Source organism: Protopterus annectens, chromosome 9.part0, assembly GCF_019279795.1.
Source record: "Protopterus annectens isolate FY-2018-M chromosome 9.part0, PAN1.0, whole genome shotgun sequence".
NCBI lineage: Eukaryota > Metazoa > Chordata > Ceratodontiformes > Protopteridae > Protopterus > Protopterus annectens.
In genome coordinates this window covers 162749097-162770659 of record NC_056743.1, presented here as the reverse complement: position 1 = coordinate 162770659, position 21563 = coordinate 162749097, and the positions used below count along the sequence as shown (strand labels likewise).

The following is a 21563-nucleotide window of genomic DNA, read 5'->3' as shown; positions in this document are numbered from 1 at the left end:
TTTCCACCATATCTCCCTTTCTTTTATTTCCACCATATATCCCTTTCTTTTATTTCCACCCTATTTTTAAACTCCATTTTAATTTTATCCCACTCCCTTCAGAAGAAATTTCTGTCGTCTCTAATTGTCTCTAATAGCTCCTGAATAATTTCTACTACCCATTTCTTAAATTCCTCCCTTTTCAACAGATAGGTAGGAAAGTGTCAGTGTCTCATTTTTATTTCATTATCCTATTTTTTTTAGTCATTAGTTAGCATTGTTGCCTCACAGCAAGAGGTTCTCTGGTTCGATGCTCGGCTGGGGTGCCATCTGTATGGAGTCTGCATGTGTCCTCCCTGTGGACGTGTGGGTTTCCTCTGTGTGCTCCGGTTTCCTCCCACATCCCAAAGACATGCTGTAGGTGGATTAGACACTCTAAATTGGCCCTAGGCATGAGTGTGTGCGTATGTGTGCCTTCTGTGGAAGGTTAGGTGCCGGGCTGGCAACTCAACACTGTAAAACTCCACTGCCAATCATGAGCAGACAGGTGATCCGCTGTGGCGACCCCCAGCCGGGAAAAGCCGAAAGAAGAAGAGTGGCAGGTGATCTGAAATCATTATTAGGTGTATATCAATGCTTTCAATTAAATGCACATGTTCCTTGGAAGTGTCAATTCTGTCTAGCCTAGCCCCGTTTTTGTAACTTTGGGAATAATATATAAATTCACTCTGAAATCCTAGTACTGAATTCACATCTTCCACGCCAAATATTTTCATAAATTTCTTCAAATGTCTACCTTCCTTTGTTATATTTTTCCCTTTTGGGCCCCCCAGACACATCTTCACTGCTGAAAATCACATTCTACCCCCCCCCACCTACAAGTAATATTCCTTGCTGAAAGTTGATTATTTCTCCCCAAATATTCTTAAGCTCTATTACAGCAGTTTTAATTGGAATATAAATACATGCAAGTGTAATCCTCCTCCCTTGCCAGTAGCCCTTTTGCACTACAAATCTACCATTATCTTTTTTGTCCTGTTCTATCACTATTGGAGCTCCTCTTGCAATTAATCTAAGTACTTCTCTTTTGTTTTGTCCCAGTTATTCCACTGAATAACCATCCTGAAAACCTTTTCTTATTACATTCACATGTTCATTTCTTTCCAAGCACGTCTCCTGTAGCATAGCTATTTGCGCATTGCATTTTTAAATAAAGTTCACTACTTTTCTGTTTTATATTTATCTGTGAGACCATTGACATTTAAAGACATTACAGAAAGCATCATTGTGTTAAAGTTATTATTCCCACCTTTTGTGTGTAACAGCTTTTTTGTTAAATGTCTAGTTCCAGCTTTTGTGTTGCAAGCATACACTGTTTGGTTATTTTTTTTTATACAGTTGTTTCTTGTCATATCCATTTGAGCTTATGTCACATATTACAAAATTTTGTTTTATTGAAAGCTTTCCAAAAAAACACTCCCAATACCCCCCAAAGCCGATTAACTTAATGCTAACACACAAAATTGTATCTTCAGATGTTGAAGTTTTACCCTTCTAATAGGAACAAGCATCCCAAACTGACAGCTGCACTCTCATACTTGAATTATTCTAAAAGAAAGGTTGTCCATGCTATGACACATGGTACAGCCTGTACTTCTACTAAGTGCTGTCTGGTTTTGTCTCATCTTTGTAGCTCTCCCAGCTGGGAAAACACTTGAATGCTTTCAGAAAACATTATCTCCTAGCCAGTTCTCTTTATTTGATTGTTTCCACGGATACATGAGGACCAGATAAAAAGTTGTTATTAAACGTACATTTATTTGCTAAAAAAAAGCTTTGTAATATTCAGTGTTCTTTTTCATTTACTTGTTTTCTGTTAAACTTGTTACTGTATCAAGCTAAGGGCTGTAATGTAATAGTTCCCCATATGCAAGAATGAGAAAAAGTACATCAGTTTTTTTCTTTTGTCATGCTGTTTTGACTAGACTTTTTTTTACATTGCAGTGCCTGCATTTTTTAAAAGTGAACAAGGAGAAAGAGGGAAGAAGGGAGTAAAAACCGGGAGTACCTGTTTATCTGAATATCTGTTTAAAACTTCTTCCATTTTTTTTCCAGCCTTTTGTTATTTGAGTTGATACACTCATAGCTGGCCATAGGCATAGGCCAACTAGGTGGCCGCCTAGGGCGCCGCTTTAGTAGGGGCACTTTTCCAGTATTTATTTGGTGTAGGTAGACCAGGATGGGGGCACTGGGTGGTGTGGTGGGGGGCGCCGTGATGCCCTTTTGCCTAGGGCACCAGTTGATCTAAGGCTGCTCTTGGATACACTCCATCCGTGTTTCATTTATTTTAATCATATCTTTGTGCAGTTGTCTTATACTTTCCTCTGGGTTACTGGAATTCATGCCTGGAACTTGCACTACTTTTTGCTGAACAGCTGCAGTAATCTTTCCAGTCAGTGTTTTTTCCTCACCTTTTGTAGCTGATTTTCTGTCAGGTCCTCTGTATTTTTTCCTGGCATCCAGGCAGTGAACTTAATAGCCAATTACTGAAATTTACCCAGAAATGTAAGTCCACTGGCTTTCTCTGCTGAGTTTCTGTTTTCACTCTGAGACAGCTAAAATTAACCTGTTACTCAATGTGCAGCCATCTTGGAAGTCCGATGATGATGATGGTGACGATGCTGATGATGATATTAACCTCAAGATATTATTAGGGGACAGCGTGTGCACCAAATAATACCCCATACCCCTTCTCCAAAAAGAAATCATCCACTTAGCACTCATTTTGCCCCCTTTTCGAGGTTATACTTCTAGTGACCCAAGTCCATTTATAAACTCCTATTCTAATAGTCGCACATGAAAATATATTCTGTACAGTTGCAGATCCAGAGGTCCTTATTCCACTTTGTTTATGTGTCATTCCTGGAACAGTTTCTGCCCCATCTTGGATCTAAATGCCATAACATTGCTTTCTGTCTCTAGAAATTCAACCTTTGGGCTACTGTATGGTATGGAGCTAGACGTTTAGGGACCTTTCCATAAACTCACATCTTTATGTTCCAATCGGAACAGCTTGCATGTTTTATGTTTTGCACCAACTTTTATAAATGTGCATGTTTTATGCTGGATGCTAATAGTTAAATGCTTCTGTCATTGTTTAACTATTGACCAGTGTTTGCCAAGATATTTTGACTGTATTTGGTTGTCTTTGTAATTTTTAGTATGAAGTTAGTTTCTTTACTAGACAGTATATATTTTATTAATCTATATGAAAGTATCCATACATATTTTTTATGCATTGAAAGCTTTACATTGTTTGCATATTGACAGTGTCTTTTGTTGTACTTGTGGAGCTTCTGTCCTAGGTTTTTGCTGAAAAATAGATTATGCCAAGTTGGAATTTTCTGCTAAACAAGTATACATAAATAAAATAAACACTGCAGCGAAAGCTGTGTAGGTAGAGGCTCATAGTTATTTACTAGTAGAGGCTCATAGGTATTTACTAAGCTAATGATCACAAGGGCCTTTTTAAGCCTAGACATGCATCCCAAATGTATGTAACGAGTTTGGTGCCCTAGAAATTATTTTTAGGGGTATGTATAAGCTAGGCCATGCGTGGTCAAACCTTTATAAAACTGCCTGTATCCATTAGAGAGAGAGGTGACAGACACTGGGTTAATTTCTTATTTCCCATCCATTGGTCCAGGTCATGCTTGAACAGAATCAGGGAAGAACTGTACTCCATATGGAATAGGTATTCTCTGAGACACATATCTATCTGTCTGTCCAGTTTGTAATGTTTATGTTGCAGCCAAGGTCTAAGTCCATGGATCCGGTAGTTCTGATGCTGTTTGTTTTGCAGATATGTAAGAAGTCTGACAGAATGGGACCCTGGGATACCTTGTATGGCAAACATAGATCTCAGCAGATTGTAGGACACAGTTTAGGGATAGGGCATTGAGGTGACCCGCATATGACATTAACATCCTGTATTCTTCTGTCGATGATACACTTGTTTCATGTCCCTAGTCAAGTACATACTAAAAGGTGCATTGTACTCCTTGATGAGTCTGATCAGGGCTGAGTACAGTGGAAAGATGACTTCCTTGAACCTAAATGCCATACCATTTCGTATAAGTCAAGCAAGATAGAATGATTTCCTTACTTCCTTATACACATGTTGGTCCAAAGCTGGGTAACAGCTTCATATACAGCCCTAAATCCATGACTACTAGGTCTTCTCTTTGGGTCTGTTGTCAGTGGTCTAGTTTTCTGGAGTAGCTGACTTCCCAAGGAGTACTATTATGCATTTCTTGGCACTGAATTTTAAACAGTGTCCATGTCAACAGTTATTTTTCTGTATAACTCTTCCTGGAGGATATTGCTGTCTTGAGGGGATTCTGTGACTGTTCCCACTTTGCAGTCATCTGCAACCTTGGTCAACTTGAGATCCTTGACTTTGGCCTTTACTTCTGAGAAGTAGATGCCAAAAAGGAGAGGACCCAGCACTGAGCCTTGAGGGGCTCCACTAGTGATAGGCCTCTTTGTGGAGCTGGACTCCCTTATTTTAACTTCCTGGGTTCTATTTGAGAGCCACCTGGCAATCTTAACATAGGGGTTTGTGCCTAATTCCTTGAGTTTGTTTACAGTGCTCAAGTGTGGTATTGTATCAAATGCCTTCGCCAAGTCAGGGTAGGCAGTATGCAACATTTTGCCCCTGTCTCTTGCTTTGGTGACCTACTGAAAGAAGTCTACCCGGTTGAGTAGTGATGATCTTCCTTGTTTACAAAATCAAACTGGGTTGGATCCAGTGTCTGGAGTTTTCCATTAATTATTAGTCAATTCCATGACAATTATTTCCATAGCTTTTCATATAAGACTAGTCAGACTAAGGGATCTGTAGTTTCCTGGGTCTATAGAAGGCCCCCACCTTATGCAGAGAGATAATTGTCGCTGTTCTCCAGTCACGTGGCTTGAAAACTGACTGGAGACTGTGGTTAAGTAAGTGATTCCAGTGGTCCTGATAGGCATTCTATTTAAGAGGCATCCTGGGATATTATAGGAGCCCATCAGTGTTGTGGTCTTTGGCCTTGCATTTAGGACCTGTGTCATAGTGATAGCTGGGGGGTATTTTTTGAGGGGTGATGGAGGGTGAGGATAAAGTTGGAGCTGAATTTGTCAGCCAGTAAAATTGGCGTATCCTGTGTAGGTAGCTCCATTCACAAGTTAGCTCTGCATATTGTTGTGTACAACCTCTGAGGTTATGGATATAGCTAAAGAAAGCCTTGTGGTTGTCCTTGGCCTGAGAGGCTGTTTTTACCTCAGAATTGGCTTTGGAAGATCTGACTTGCCATCTCAGTTGTTTGTTTAGATTGATGAGAGAGTTTTTATCCTGCTAGCATTGTATTCACTGACTTCTGCTGTGACTTTCTTCATTATGTTTTACAACCCATTGCTGATTAGATTTCACCAGGATGACTTGATTTTCAGTTTGTTCTGAGCTTATTGCTCGAAGGCACAGCTATCTTTATGCATTTATTAACATGATTGTATAGAGTATCTGAACAGTTCTGAATGGGCAACTGTGTTCAGGGTTTTAGGGGCTTGAAATTTTGTCAGGTTGTCATTTAATAGGAAGTTTACCTTAGAATAGTCCCTAAGTCCTACAGGGTTAGCTTGGGTCATGAATTTTATTTTTATTTCAAAGGAGACAGCTTTTTGGTCTGGCCATATCAGAGAGGGCATTATACTAGGGGAGATGCTTCATTCTCCCATGTTAGGACCAATATTGTTCCCTTATTGAGTGTGTGAACTCTCTGATCCAGGGTGTTAGTGTTTACAAAGTCTAGGAATCTCAGGGCCTGTATGATTCCCAGTTTTTAGTGGGGTAGTTAAAACCATCCATGAATATGGTATTGGGCTGAAAGGCAAGTGTTTCCAGTAAGTGTAATTATGAGTTATGGGTTTGCTGGGTCATAGAAGAGGACCTACAGCTGGCAAGGATAGGGTATGGATCTTTACCTATGGTAATCTAGAAATGGAGAAGCTCTTTGCCCTGTTTGACCAGCCTTGAGGTGACCTTGTTATTTATGTAGATTGAGAAGCATCCACCTTTAGTCCCTGTCTGTGTAGTAGTTGGCCTAAATGTGTGAAAAGCATTGTTGCTTTGCACTGCTGGGGTGCTCTCTGCTGCTTTAAACTATGTCTGGAACTGCACAGATGTCCGCATTCTCCAGAGTAAGGAGAGTTTGGAGGGAGTGTAGTTTCTTCAGACCCTTGGCATTGAGCCATACATTTAGATTCCATTGGGTTAGTTTTGCTATGTTGGAAGATTTGTCAGTTTGATGTTGCCTAAAAAAGGCACTGGGGGTGGTGAGAAGTACAGTCATCCTTGGCAAAGCACTATGGTGTCAACCATATTCTCCTATTCTGACAAATCATTAAAGTCAATCATGCATTGTTCATGTCGTGGCATCATCTTTGCTGAAGGTAGAATGCTGTTCAATACTAGGCTCATCCCAGCTTGGGATGCATAGTAAGAAAGCTCCACAATGTCCCTCTTCATGTAGTCCAGGGGGTACATCTCATGTCATTTACACTCACATGATCTTTGACAGAATCATACTGGTATCTGTGGTCCAGTGTCTTGAGTGCATGCATGATCTGGTGGACCCTGACCCCGACAGGCAACTGACAGTGACTTTCTGCTTACTCAACCTATTGAGTTGGTCATCTGTTTCTCACAATGGAGTCTCCTCTCCTATGACTAAAATATTGGGTTATGTGATGACCTGACTTATGGAGTTTGAAGCTGAGGCTCTCTGCAGTGTGGCTGTATTTGTTGTAGTGGGTGATGTTTTGATGATGTGCTTTTGGGTCTGCTGAAGATATCTGTTGTAGGTCAAATGTCTGTGGGGTCTTTGAGGTTTATTAAGATTACTTTAAGAGCCTCAGCATATGTGGGCCTGTGGGTCTGATCCATACTGTTTGATGGGTGTAGTGTCCGTTTCTGACAACCTGGTTGGTATTATGTGTGATTGTATATAAGAGCTTTGTCTCCAGTGACATTATGTAAATACATCTGTCACATACCTTATCGGCTTGTTTGGGAATAAGATGGTTCTCAGTAAACATAAGATAATTGCTGCATTGTCTCAGGATGTCCATATCCACGAAACTGGCTGCGGAGATGGCAGTAAAGTTCATGTCCATGGTTTCTGGCCCTATATGAGTAGTCCGTAAGCTGTTGCAGGATTGATGAGTAGTAGCAGGAGTGTCTATTCCTAAGTACATGGGGTAGTGCCCGTCCTTGTGCAAACTGATTTCTCTTTGTGCAACCTGAGTAAAAGAATATACTTGTTGGACAAAAAGTGCAGGAATGTAACAAGTACATTACAGTAACATATGCAAAGTAGCAAATTACACAGTAAAACTTCCTGGAAGGTTTCTCAAAAGTGCAGATCTCAACAATCAGCAAACAGTACAATATTATGGACCTTTACAATGATTTAATTGATTTAAAGTACAAAATCAATAAATAAAGCAAAAATAAAGCAGTAGCACACTCGTATAATTAACTGAAATGCAAAACAGTAAAATGGCTGTCTTATCTGCCAAGGATGGAGCAATATTAATTCAGGACCCTTTCAGAGTATGGTGAGGATGCTAAGCAGATGAGAATATGAGCAGGAAACAATTTGTAGTAAAGGAGGTTTACTCGAGCAATATTGGTTTGCCTGGTTGACACTCAGTATTATGGATCTATGGAAACAGTGAGTGGTAAAATTACTTAAATAGCTTACACAACTGACAGTAGCAATGAAAGAGGGTTGGTAGGGACTTTGGAACTCAGATTACTGTAAGTAATTGTGATTTTACCACAGCGATTCAGTGTGATCAAAAAGTGGGCTATTCTTGGCAAATACTTTCATTTCCTTCATCTTGTGCTGGTCCAAGAATTTCAATTCTATTGGCACAATACGAATGCTCCTGGCTGTCCCTCTTAATCATGGCCCCAGTTCCGAAAACCAATAAAATAGAGCTGGAGTCCTGTTCCATTATTCCTAGCTGAAGTATTCAAGCGACCAGCCTGCTTTGAACATACTAATTTTTTGAAAGTAAATACTTTGGTCCCCTGGGACACTCAGTTAAGAGCATCAAGGGAGTGTCTAAAAGCATCAAGGGAGCACCAAGAGCAGGGGGTGGGACAGGTGGTAGCTCACCCCACAGCGGAATGCCAGCCCAATCCCAAGATCCAACTATGAGCTTTTTAACTGCAGGATCTTTAATATGTGACATTGGAGCTGGAATTACTGCAGTAACTTAACCCGTGAGTGTCCCACTAATAATGGGATGGGTGACAACATTAAGGGGTCCAGTCAAATGAAGCCAAAATTGGAGCTCTCTTTCAAAACCTGTAACAAGTCACAGTTCTCTTATTCATATGGCTCTGACCTACAGGTCATTAACCTCAGTCAGGTTAGAATTTCAGAAACGTTGGCTCTAACAGTGGGGTTAGGGAAGAGGCTAGGGCAAACACAAAGAACGGGAACACAGTAACAAAGTAAACAGGCACTAAAATGTAACTTTAAACAGGTAAATGATAAGCAGAGTACAATGCAATCATAGCTCTCAACTAAATAGGGACAAATATCAATGGAATCAGGGACAAATCCAGAAAGCATCATGGACAATTAGGGACACTTTTTAAAATATTAGTATTGTTAACATGAGATGTTAACAGAATAAGATATGAATTAATATACATTTTCTGAAGTAAAGTAAGTCTTAGAACTGTAATTATTGTCATTAATTAGTAAGTATACCTCACCACGTCTCCAAAAGTCACCAGTTTTAGGAGGGATTAAGAGGGACAGAGCTAAAATTTATGTCAAAATCAGGGATATTTGAGAGGTATGAATGCAGTAAAATACTCTCGTAGCAAAACTGTTACGTAAAGAGCTGTAAAAGTAGTGAAGCACAGATTCTGCAGCAAAATTTACAGTGTTGCCACTACTGCAATCCCACTACAGTGTAAGGCACCAGACTATGCAAAAATTTACCAGTAACAGTGTTTATGGAAAAACTTAGTAATTATTGACTAAATGAGGCTCAAATTTGGCAGTAGTCAACATGCCTCACTTCCTTAATCTGAGGTTTTCTTGTTCATATATTATAATCCTCACTGTTACTAAGGTATGGTACTTTTAGCAAGTCTTCTCATTCGAGTTACTAATTCTGAGTGCTCAGATGTTCTTCGTGTTTCACTGTTGCAGTCATTACATTTGGGTTATATGCTTGCAGTAACCCTCAGTCGGCCTGATTAACAAAGTCTTTGGTCCTACGTCAGTTGCTGTCTCTTCTTCCGTGACGTCAGGTCATCAGGGGTATAAAACATGCAGCCGACGTCATTACATCAGTCTTTCTTGCCGTGCGGTGCCCGAAGCAGAAACAATTCGCAAGTCTTCAACTAAAAGCTAAGTACCCAGTTGGGGAAATGTTTTTCTTGCTCTAAACCAATGTCAGTAGAAGTAAATAATTGCATTTCTTGTGGAAAGCAAATACCACATAAAGATTTTCATTCGTACTGTATTCCTTGCTTAGGCCCTGACCACGATGTACCTCGCTGTAGTTTTTGTGCCTTATTTAAACCACAAACTATCCGTCGTCGGTATATTTGCGCTTCTAAATATTTTGGTGCTCAGTTCAATTATCCTGGATGGTAAGCCATCCGAATATCGACATTCCGAAAAAACACAAAGGTAAAGACAGAGACAGGCCGCCCAGTTCGCCGGTACTCACTGAGGTGCTTTCGCAGCCCCTGATACTCGCTACTTTAGATTCGCAGGCCTCTACTGAGACCCATTCGGAGTCTAGTATGCCACGAGATGCTTCAACTGTGGAACCTGCGGATGTCTCTACCTTGGATGGGTCTGGAGCCGCTGTGCAGGCACCAGCTTCTGAGGGTGTATTCAGGCTTACTGACTTGCATATTAAACCAACGCCATCTCCTTCCTCAAGGCCTAAAACTCGAACCATGCCTAGAAAACTGACGCCCAGACTGCATGGTCAGGCCTCTATGCCTAAAAAACAAATGATAAGAATGGCTGAAGACCTTATTACTTTAATCAGGGGAAGCCAACCTTCCCCCTCTAAGAGACCTAGGACTGAGTTTGCTTATGATACTTCTAACCAGGATTCTGAAATTTATGTTTCCTCTGATGACCAGGATTTACCCTTATCTACCTATGAGGATTCTGATGTTGAGGACTCTGTTCTCTCTGGTTCCCCCCAGAGGATTTCTCTTTTGGTGAAACCTTGCATACTCTCAGGGAGCATTTTCATTGGGAAAGTCAGGATTTCTCTGACTCTAAAAAGAGGCTTAGGGATTTCTTACTCCTGCCCCAGCACAGGCCTTTAGCTATACCTCCTGTACTGGACATTGTTGATGATGCCTTTTCGGAATCTAGCATGGCCCCTGACTCTTTACCTCTTGCTTCCAGAAAACCTGATAGATATTACAGGGTTCCTGACTCTCGCAAGTTCCTTTTCAAAAATCCTCCTGCGGATCCTGAAACCATTTCAGAGGGACCCAAGGCATTGCAGCTCCTACTGCCAAAAATCCTACTCCCTCTGATAGAGACTCCAGGGTGCTGGATAGATGGGGTAAGATGGTATACACTTCTGCAACTTTGGCCATTAGGGCCTTAAATTGCCAGTTTCATATGTTAAAGTATCAGCAGCATATTATTGGATTGCTTGAACAGAAAATTATGTTGATTCCTGCTTGTGCTGAAAATAAGGATTTGCAGGATTTAATGCATTCTGCTGAACAAGTTGGTAAACATACATTGCAATGTGGTTTTGATTCACTAGAGGCATCTTGCATGGCTGTGGTAACTGAGTCTATATTTAGAAGGCATGCTTGGCTTAAAGAGCAATCCTTGCCAAATCATGTTAAAGCGAAATTACTGGATGCTCCCTTAAATCAGGACCATCTGTTTGACAACAAGGCAGAAGGAGTTCTTAAAAAGATGGAGGAAAAAGCTAAATCTATGCAAACTGTTAAAGATTTTTTTTACAAGTACAATCTCCAAGATTTAGTAGGCATTGGCCTTCTAAGAACTGGTCCTTTCCTGCCTCTTCTAGACCTTCTCAGTCCAAACCCAGATCCAGCAGAGCACCCAGGGGATGCACAGGACTAAGCAGTGGGGGGGGGGCTCCACTTCCAAATCTGGGAGTAATAAAACTCCCCCCTATGGTATACTGTCTCAATGACTTATTTTTTAAAACTTCCAAGCACTTCTCAACTGACTGCCCCCTTGGGGTGAAAGACTGCACTTCATGCAAAGAACTGGGGACTCATTACCCAGGACAATTGGGTTTTAAATATAGTGTCCCAAGGATACAGATTTCACTTCCACATGTTACCAACTCCAAGCGGTTGGCCGAATCTCCCTCCAAATCAGTGGGCAGTGGCCCAAAAGCAAGTACTCTCTCTCTTAAGCATAGGGGCTATTCAGATGGTACCAGAAAAGGAAAAGGGACAAGGTTTCTACTCAAGATATTTCCTGGTACCCAGAAAAGACAATTCATGGCGTCCTATCCTGGACCTGTCTACTCTAAACACCTTTTTGGTGATTCCAAAATTCAAGATGCTGACTTCTTCACCAGTTGCTTCCTATGCTAAGCAAAGATGCCTGGTTGGCAACACTAGTTTTAAAGGAAGCATACCTGCATATCCCAATCAGGGAATCTTGCAGAAGATACCTACGCTTCAAAGCAGGCTACACACACTATCAGTTCTCTGCACTGCCCTTTGGCTTATCTACTGCGCCCAGGGTATTCACAAAGTGCTAGCTCCAGTTATTGCTTTTTGCAGGCAAAGAAATAATCAAATATACCCATATCTGGACTATTGTCTAATTCAGGTGGAAAACCTGGACATACTTTTGAATCATCTGGCTTTTATACAAAGGATGCTAACTTGTATGGGGTACACCATAAACGAAAAAAAAAAATTAAGACCACCCAGGAGAACTCCATCTCCAGCCTGAGACCTTAACTTTGTATTGGAGAAACTCACCCTTCCTCCTTTTGAGCCAGCTGCTACTTCAGATTTAAAATTCCTTTCTTGGAAAACAGCTTTCCTTTTAGCCATCACTTCAGCAAGAAGGGTATTTGAATTACAGGCCCTTATGGCAGTGGTGCCTTTCATCATCTTTCATGCAGACAGGGTGTCCCTCAGGACCAATCCCTCTTTCATGCCAAAGGTGGTATCCAGTGTGGCCTTTAATCAGTCCATTCATTTGCCAACCTTCTTTCCTAATCCACGGAACAAAGGGGAATGGATACTGCACTCCTTAGATGTGCACAGACAACTTAGATTCTACTTGGACAGGACTAAACCTCAAAGGAAATCTGAACAGCTGATAGTGGCATTTGCTGCAGGGACAGAGTGTAAGGCTATTTCAAAGCAAACCATCTCCAAATGGATAGGCCATTGCATTCATTTCTGCTATAAGCACCGTGGAAAACCTATCCCACAGGGGATCGGACCCCACTCAACCAGGGCTGCATCTACCTCTACAGCCTTTCTCAGAGGCGTACCTACCAGGGACATCCTAGAAGCTGCTACCTGGAGTTCTGTACATACTTTCACCAAGCATTACCATTTGCCAATTTTATCTAAATCCAGAGCTGGCTTTGCCACTGCAATTTTGCAGGGCCTTATAGCTGGTCCTAATGCTATCTAAATTCCTCTTCCCATCCTTAGCTTTGGGAATCTACCCAAATGTAATGACTGCAACAGTAAAACACGAAGAACATAGTATTGTTGTGTACACTTACCATAAATGTAGATGTTCGAGTGTATTCACTTTTGCAGTCCTGGTTACCCTCCCTCCAGCCTCCTGACTTCTTTCGGCTATACCTCTTCTCTCCTTTTCAATGCTTAAAAGCTTTTTGATGCATTTGCTTTTTTGTTGGAGGTATAACCTTGTATATTTATAGATTTAATTGAGTCCCATTAGGGGGGGCACCTGACATCTGGGGCAAGAAAAACTGATGTAATGACGTCGGCTGCATGTTTTATACCCCTGATGACCTGACGTCACAGAAGAAGAGACAGCAACCGACGTAGGACCCAAGACTTTGTTAATCAGGCCGACTGAGGGCTACTGCAAGCAGATAACCCAAATGTAATGACTGCAACAGTGAATACATTCGAACATCTACATTTAAGGTAAGTGTACACAACTGTACTTTTTGTGAGGTAGGGCAAGAATCCCTGTCATCAGCACTGGAAAATGTCAGTCGTGTAAATGGCAAAATACATAGTCCATCTGTGTGACGACTTTTTTTTTCCCTTCAAGTGCTGACTGCATGTATTTCTGTTATTTCTGCTTTTGATTTATGGTAATTTATTCCCTCAGGTCGTTCAGTCTAGAGATGTATTTCAGGAATGAAAGTGGGAAAGAGCCATTCAGTCTGACACTGCCAAATTGTCTGCATAGATGCCCATTGCAGGACTTCATCAGATTAACAGCATCTGCCATCCCTCAAGACTGGGAGAAAGAGTGCCAAGTATCTGAAAATTCCAGTGATACAGGTATGGTACACATGAATGTGGCTGGTTCTGAGTAATCACATGAAAAACATAATTACTTACCAAGCAAAAAATAAATACAGCGTTCGCAACTTGGTTTATTAATAAACTGATAATCGCTTTCGTCTTATAATTCAGACTTTGTCAGACAACACTCATTCCATTAAAAACAGTTTAAATCCTTGGTTTCTTGTCACATGACTAAACTACCTCATTCCATTTGCTAATATGCATTGCATTAAAACATGTGAATAACACTGTTACAAATTTTAAAGAAACAGTTGCAAAATATCTGTAACACTTTATACATAAAATTCACCTTTCATATGCTCTTATCTTCAAAATGCTATTGATAGATATAATCTCATTTAGTCCATGGGTGGCCCTTGGAGTACTATTTTAGAACAGCATGAATTGTGGTAGCAGATATATTTAAATTCTTCAGTGCCACTGGGACTAAATGAGATTATATCTATCATTGGTTATATCTATCAATAGTGCAACTGTTTCTTTAAAAGTTCTAACAGTGTTATTCATACGGTTTTAATGCAATACATATTATGAATGGAATGAGGTAGTTTAGTCATGTGACAGGAAGCACAAGTATTTAAACTGTTTTTAATGGAATGAGTGTTGTCAGATGAAGTCTGATTTATAAGACGAAAGCCCTTATCAGTTTATTGATAAACTGAGTTGCGAATGCTACTGCTGTTTTTTTCTTGGTTCTGAGTAATCCTGCAGTGCACAGCATTGTTGTCCATTAAGATACAGCATTTGAGAATGTAACATGCAACTGTGTATTTCCTTGTCATACAGTTGGTAGTGATCCTTTAAGTGATGGTAAAGAGCAGATTAAGAGAATTTAATGTATTTTAATAATGAAAGGAGAGACTGCTGTCCACCTGGGTCCCCAGTTCTCTTATCACACATTCGGCATTAATTAGACTGCCGCCTATGTGGTAGTTCATGGGTGCAGAGTTTTTACCAAAGGGGATGACAATGCACTTTTTGGCATTGAGCTTGAGGCTATGGCTGTGACACCAGGCATCTGTCTCAGTGAGGCCTTTCTGTAGGATGTCCACATCATTTGGGGACTCAGCTATGGCTCCTAGTTTGCAGTCATCTGCAAACTTTGTTAGCCAAAGGCCTTATGTGTTAGCCTGTACTTCAGTGAAGTAGATACCAAACAGGAGAGGTCCCAGGACTGAACCCTGTGGTACTCCGCTTGTCTGTGGTTTGAAGTCCGATTTGGAGTCTGCAACTTTTACAGTGTGGACTCTGTCAGTGAACCAATTGGCAAACCATTTTGTAACGTAGGGATTTATACCTAGTTTAGTGAGTTTAGCTATAGTTCCAGAATGGGGGATGGTGTCGAAAGCCTTGGCGAGGTCAAGATAGGCTGTGTGAACCACCTTAACCTCGTCTACAGCTTTGGTGACTGCCTCAAAGAAGTCAGTCAGGTTCAGGAGGCATGATTATCCTTTCACAAACCCGAACTGGGTGGGGTCCAGAGTTTGGAGGTTACCAATGTCTTTGTTTATGAGTTCCATAATGGTACGTTCCATGGCCTTACAGACCAGGCTAGTCAGGCTAATAGGGTGATAGTTCCCAGGATCAGTGGTGACTCCCCCTTTGTGGAGTGAGATAACAGTTGCTGTGCGCCAGTCAGTTGGCACAAAGCATGATGTGAGACTGTGATTTAACATGGTACTTTGGTGCGGAACCAGTTCATTCTGAAGTTTATGTAAAACGCAGCCTGGGATGTTGACTGGTCCCATGGAAGCTGTGTTTTTGACTTTAGAGAGTGCAGCTTTTACCTGCGTAGTTGTGATTGTTACAGGGAATCTGCATTCTTCCTGTATAGTTATGGGCTCTTTAGGGGGTGAGAGGGAGCACTGAACCTATCTGCCAGGATGTTGGCAATGTCAGTTGGTTCTGTAATTTTCATGCCGTTGTGCTGTAACTCAAGAGCAGATCTGGGTGTTGCCATTGAGATTCTTGACATATATATAGAATGCTTTGTGGTTGTCCCTAGAGTCAGTGTCGATTTTGTTTTCATAGCTAGCTTTGGAGGATCTTATAAGGGATCTCAGTTTCTTACTGAGGCTGACCAGGGAACTCCTCCACTCATGGGATTTTACTCTCTTTTGCAACAATTTCTCCCTTCTGTTGCAGAGTTTGTTTATGACAGGGTACCACCAGATTGGCTTCCTTTTTTTGGAGGATAGCATCTTGGTTCTGTTTGAGATAGCATGATCCATGCACTCGTGTAAGTGCTTATAGAGTGCATCTGTGTAGGATTCAGCAGTTGTAACTGTATTGTCCATCTGCATGGGTGTCATGAAGCTTGCCACTTCTGTCTTAAGAAGCATGATGTTGGCTTTGGAGAATTTCTTTACCATGATTTCCTTAATGGGGGGTGGTGGCGGGATGTGGATATTTAGTGAGATTAGCTTAGGGTCAGATCTGACCAACGAGGAGTTGACTTCAGTTGTGGAACACCGGTCACTCATGTTGGTAATGACTAGGTCTAGGATATTGTTGCCCCTGGTGGGGGTATGGATAAGTTGATCCAGGGCATTGGAATTTATGAATTCCAGAAAGCGTTGAGTGAAGGAGTTGGTACATGAGTAGTTTTCCCAGTTAATGGTGGGGTAGTTGAAATCGCCCATTATTAGGGTGTTTGGTTGAACCCTAATATTTTCCAGTATATCAAGAAAAGAGGAATGGGAATCCTGGGGAATGGTGGGGGATCTGTAGCAAGCTACAATTTGGATTGCAGTTTGGCCCAGAGTTAGTTGCACTTGGATAACCTTGGATGCATTATGCTGTGCAACTAACCAGGAGGTGTGGATATCCTTAATGAATATTGACACACCTCCACCTTTGGTGTTCTGGTTCAGATTAGATGGCCGAAAAGTGTGGTATGAGTTTTAGCCTGGTAATGTAGGGGTGCTCTCTGGAGCCTTGAACCAGGTCTCCGTCACTGCACAGATATCGATGTTCTCCATTTTAAGGAGTGCCTCGAGGGAGTGCATTTTGAGATTTAGAATTCTAGCATTGAGTAGCATTACCGTCAGTTTTTGCTTTCCTTTTCATGTTATGGTGGTAAATTTGTCATTTGAACCTTGCCTAAAAAAAGCACTATAGGGGCAGCAAGAGCCTTAGCCAGTATCCAGAATCCCAGGAGTGACAGGTGTAGGCCATCTCTGGCAAAGCATCGTGGTCTGTCGACCATGTCATCCCAGGCAGACAGATACTGGATCCCCTTGGAATGATACCAGAAGCTTAGCCAATTGTTGAAGTCAGTCATTGTGTCCTTGTACTTGTGGTATCATTCTGGGCAATGGCAGGATGCTACTCACGGCTAGGGTCATATCTGCCTGGGCTACAAGATCGGAGAGCTCTTCCATGTCTCTTTTCATGTAGTACAGGGAGGTACATCTCAGGTCATTCACACCAACATGGACAATGACAGGGTCATATTTGTACTTGTTGTGGAGTGACCCGAGTGCATGGGTTATGTGGTGGATCCTGGCACTTGATAGGCAGCTGACAGTAAACTTCTCCTTGTTTAGCCTGGTGAGTGGGGACATCAGTGTGCCTGACTATAGAGTCACCTATGACTAGTGTGTTGGGTAAGTTGTTTTGCCTTATGGGCTGTGGTTGAGTGGCACACTGAGTCTGTGGGCTGTGTGTCATTTGGGTTGTGTTGAGGGGTGGGGTTGCTTGCATTTCTGCTTTGGAGGTCAGTGTTGCTTGAGCAGACTATTATTGAGAGCCTCTGCGAATGTTTGTGTCTCTGTGTGTGGATTTTGGTGGTGTAGGTTTAGTGGGACTATGTGATGAGAGTGGTTTGGTGCATGTGTTTACCTTCTCCTCTTGACTGTCAGGTTCATGCAAGTGTTTACCTTCTCCTCTTAACTGTCAAGTTCAGTCTTGGTTGGAGAGAGCTTTACCTCCAGTTTGGCTAAATAAGTGTGTTTCTCACAGGTTGTGGTGTTGGGTGGTAGGAGGAGTGGGTTGTTTGTGTACATGAGGCAATTGCTACATTGCCCCAAGATTTCCAGGTTCATCAGACAGACAGGAAAGAACACTGGGAGCTGACCCTTGGACATGCCTGAATAAAAAACTACTTTCCTGTAGACAAGTGAGTAAAGTGAGTATAAGAGCTGTTTTTCTCTACGCAAGTGAGGAAAGTAAGTACAAAAACTGTTTTCCTCTAGGTAAAGAGGCAGGTTGAGTGCTGTAGTAATTTGTAGCTTATTTAGTGCTAACACATTCTGAACAAGTGCTGAGTATGAATAAGCAAATTCAAGTGCTAAAACTAAGAAATCTGTACCTGGATCTTGTGGTAGATAGGCTACTTAGTGCTTATCACTCCCGCTGATAAGCTAGATTGCTTCCCTCCAACACAGAAAGGCTTGGGGGGGGGCTCAGAAGCTTACAAACAGTCCTGGATACAGCAAATCTGTATCTGGACTAGACTAGTTACAGGAAAGGTGGGAAACAAGTGCAAATTCGGGCTTTTAAACCAGAAAGTTGAAAGAGAGAGAAAAACTGCCCAAACGGCCAATAAACTACAATTCCTGGGCCTATCTACCACTCGGATACCTAGTGCTTACCACTCCCACTGATAAGCTAGAAGGCTTCCCTCCAACACAGAAAGGCTTTGGGGGCTCAGAAGCTTACAAACAGTCCTGAATACAGTAAGTCTGTATCTGGAGTAGACTAGTTACAGGAAAGGTGGGAAACAAATGCAAGCTTTTAAACTAGAAGGCTGAAAGAGATGAAAAAACTGCCCAAACGGCCAATAAACTACAATTTCTGGGCCAGAAACCACTCTTGTGGCAGATAGGGTACCTAGTGCTTACCACTCCCACTGATAAGCTAGAAGGCTTCCCTCCAACACAGAAGAGCTTTGGGGGCTCAGAAGCTTACAAACAGTCCTGGCTACAGCAAATCTGTGTCTGGACCAGACTAGTTACAAGAAAAGCAGGAAACAAGCTTAGAAATTTTTATTTATTTTTTTGGAAAGTGGAAAGGGAGAAAGGAGTAACAGATGATAATTCAAAATTAAGGACCTAAGTGGCTTGCTCTTCACAAATGTTCTCTCTGTATTAGGTAGCGTGAGCTAGTGACACTAGACTGGAATAGAGCGGGGATAGAGCTGAACAGATGGGACTGGTGCAGCTAACATTGGGTAAGACAGCAATTCAGATCGCAGCCTGCTATAAGTCCCCAACCATGTCACAAGACTCACACACCACTTTTCTAAGCACCCTGGAGAATATTACGGTCCAACCTAACACTCATACTGGGTGACTTCAACTACCCCTCCATTAACTGGGAAATCTACTCATGTACCAGTACACTTGCCCAACATTTCCTGGAATTCATTCATTCCAATGCCCTGGACCAGCTCGTTCTTACCCCCTCTAGAGGTAATAACATCCTTGACCTGGTCATTGCTAACATGGGCGACCGTTGCTGTACACCAGTAGTCAACTCCTTCCTGCACAAACTAATGACCTTGGAAATCCCCCCCCCCCCCCCTGCAAAGGAAACCACCATGGAAAACTTTTCCAAAGCTAACTTTGGGCTCCTAAAAACAGAGGTGGCTAACTTCACAGTACCCATGCAAATGGAGAATAGCTGCATGACCACTGAATCATACACCAGTTGTTTGTTTGTGTCTTTCGGCTTTTCCCGGTTAGGGGTCGCCACAACGGAACTCCGGTCCGCTAATGATTGGTAGTTGATTTTTACGTGCCGAGTTACCAGCCCTGACACACAACCTTCAACGAAGGTATGCCCATTCACGCATATCTCCACGCAGAAGACGCTCTAGCTGAGAATCAAACCAGACAGCGTCTTACTGTGAGGCGACAACGCTACCGCAGCACCACTACTGCGGGTTGAATCATACACCAATGCACTGTACAAACGCGTACACAAATGCATGGATCTCGCCATACCAAGACACTCTCCTCCAAAAAAAGTAAGCCAATCTGGTGGTCCCCTGCCATAAACAAACTCTACAACAGAAGATGGAAACTGATGCAGAATAAGGTGCCATCCCAAGACTGGAAAAACTCCCTTATCAGCCTCAACAAAAAGTTGAGATCCCTCATCAAGTCCTCTAAAGCTAGCTATGAAAACAGAATTGCAGCAGATAGTATAGACAACCACAAAGCCTTCTATAGTTATGTAAAGAATCTCCATGGCAATACCCAGATTTGCTCTGAGCTGCTGCACAATGATACCTCCTATACTGAGCCAACAGATATTGCCAATATACTGGCCGACAGATTCAATGCCAGCTTTACCCCTCTCTCCCCCCAAAGGACCAGTCACAATACCAGTAGAGTGCCAGGGACCCAGTATTACTGCTGCATAGATTAAAACAGCACTGTCCAAGGCCGAGAATACAGCTTCTGTGGGACCTGACAATATCCCTGGCTGTGTTGTACATGAACTACAGAGTGAACTGGCGTCTTACCTGTGTGCCCTGTTCAGTCACAGCCTCACCTCAGGCTTTGTCCCTACCAAATGTCTCACTGCTACAGTCATCCCTCTCCACAAAGGAGGAGTGATTGCAGACCCTGGGATCTATCACCCCATTAGCCTGACAAGTCTGATATGGAAAGCTGTGGAACGCATCATAATAGACCTAATAAACAAGGATATCGAGAATTCCAAACTCTGGATCCCACACAGTTTGGTTTTGTAAAGGGTAAATCATGCCTGCTCAACTTGGTCAACTTCTTTGAGTCAGTCACCAGAGTTGTGGATGAAGGCAAGGTGGTTCATACAGCCTGCCTTGATCTGGCCAAGGCCTTTGTTACCATTTCCCACTCAGGAATCATAGAAAAACTAACTAAGCTAAACATCAACCCCTATATCACTAGGTGAGTTGCAGACTGGCTCACAGGTAGAGCCCGCAGTGTGAAAGTAGCTGACTCCAAGTCAGACTGCTGACCAGTCACAAGTGGAGTCTCACAGGGTTTGGTCCTGGGTCCTCTCCTGTTTATCTACTTCTCTGAAGTCCAGGCCAACACGAAGGGACTCTGGCTGACAAAGTTCGCAAGTTGGGAGCTATTATTAACTCTCCAAGTGATGTTGACATCCTACAGAAAGGCCTTACTGAGACCGACTGGTGTCAGAACCATGGCATTAAGCTCAATGCCAAAAAATTTGTTGTTATCCCCTTTGGGAAAAACCCGGTTCCCATGAATTACCACATCAATGGTAGTCCACTGAACGCAGAAGGTGTTATAAGAGATGTGGGAAAACAGGTTGACAGCAACCTCTCTTTTGACCACCACATTGCCACTGTGATCAGAAAGTTGTTCTATGTAGCACATCTCATTACTAAGGGTTTTGCATCCAGGAAGAAAGAGGTCATTGTCTCCTTCTACTCTTCCTTCATTAGGCCAATCATTGAGTACAATGCCCCATTTGACATGTACCTCACTAAAAACACCTGGAACAACTGGAGAGGCCGCAAAAGTACCTCACAGAGAGGATCCTAGGCCTTAAACATTTGTCCTATATGGACAGATTAAAAAAACTCTAACTATTCTCTGTCTCATATCGCCTAGTTAGAGACGATCTCTGCTTGACTTAACAAACCCATGTCTGACTCAGCTCTGTTAGAAATGCTACATCTAAAGAAATCCCTCTGCACCACATGCTCCAGAGACCTCAACCTCATTAATCAACAGAACATGCTGGAGGGACAGGTTCATAACCCAGAGACTGCCCATGCTATGGGATAAACTTCCCATACATGTCAAGCAGAGCACCTTACTGGCCGTCTTCAAGAGAATTCTCGATGAGTGGATGGGAAATAGAAAATTAACCCCAGGGATCACTCCAGTGGCTGTACTCAACAGAGGAACTGGGAACTAAGGTTGGGTGGCACAATTCCAGAGTAATTCTATGGGCTAGGCTTGTAAAGGCCCCAGGGCCATTA

General features: G+C 42.3%; 1 protein-coding gene across 3 annotated transcripts in view; it reads left to right on the top strand.

Annotated features, from left to right (window-relative positions):
* The window catches only part of ACP2 (acid phosphatase 2, lysosomal), a 658601-nt gene that overhangs the window by 610931 nt on the left and 26107 nt on the right, over nt 1–21563 (top strand). For all 3 annotated transcript variants that reach the window (XM_044082703.1, XM_044082705.1, XM_044082704.1), the window contains one exon: nt 13413–13588. In XM_044082703.1, coding sequence (XP_043938638.1) covers nt 13413–13588 — 176 coding nt within the window. The remainder of the gene's footprint in view (nt 1–13412; nt 13589–21563) is intronic.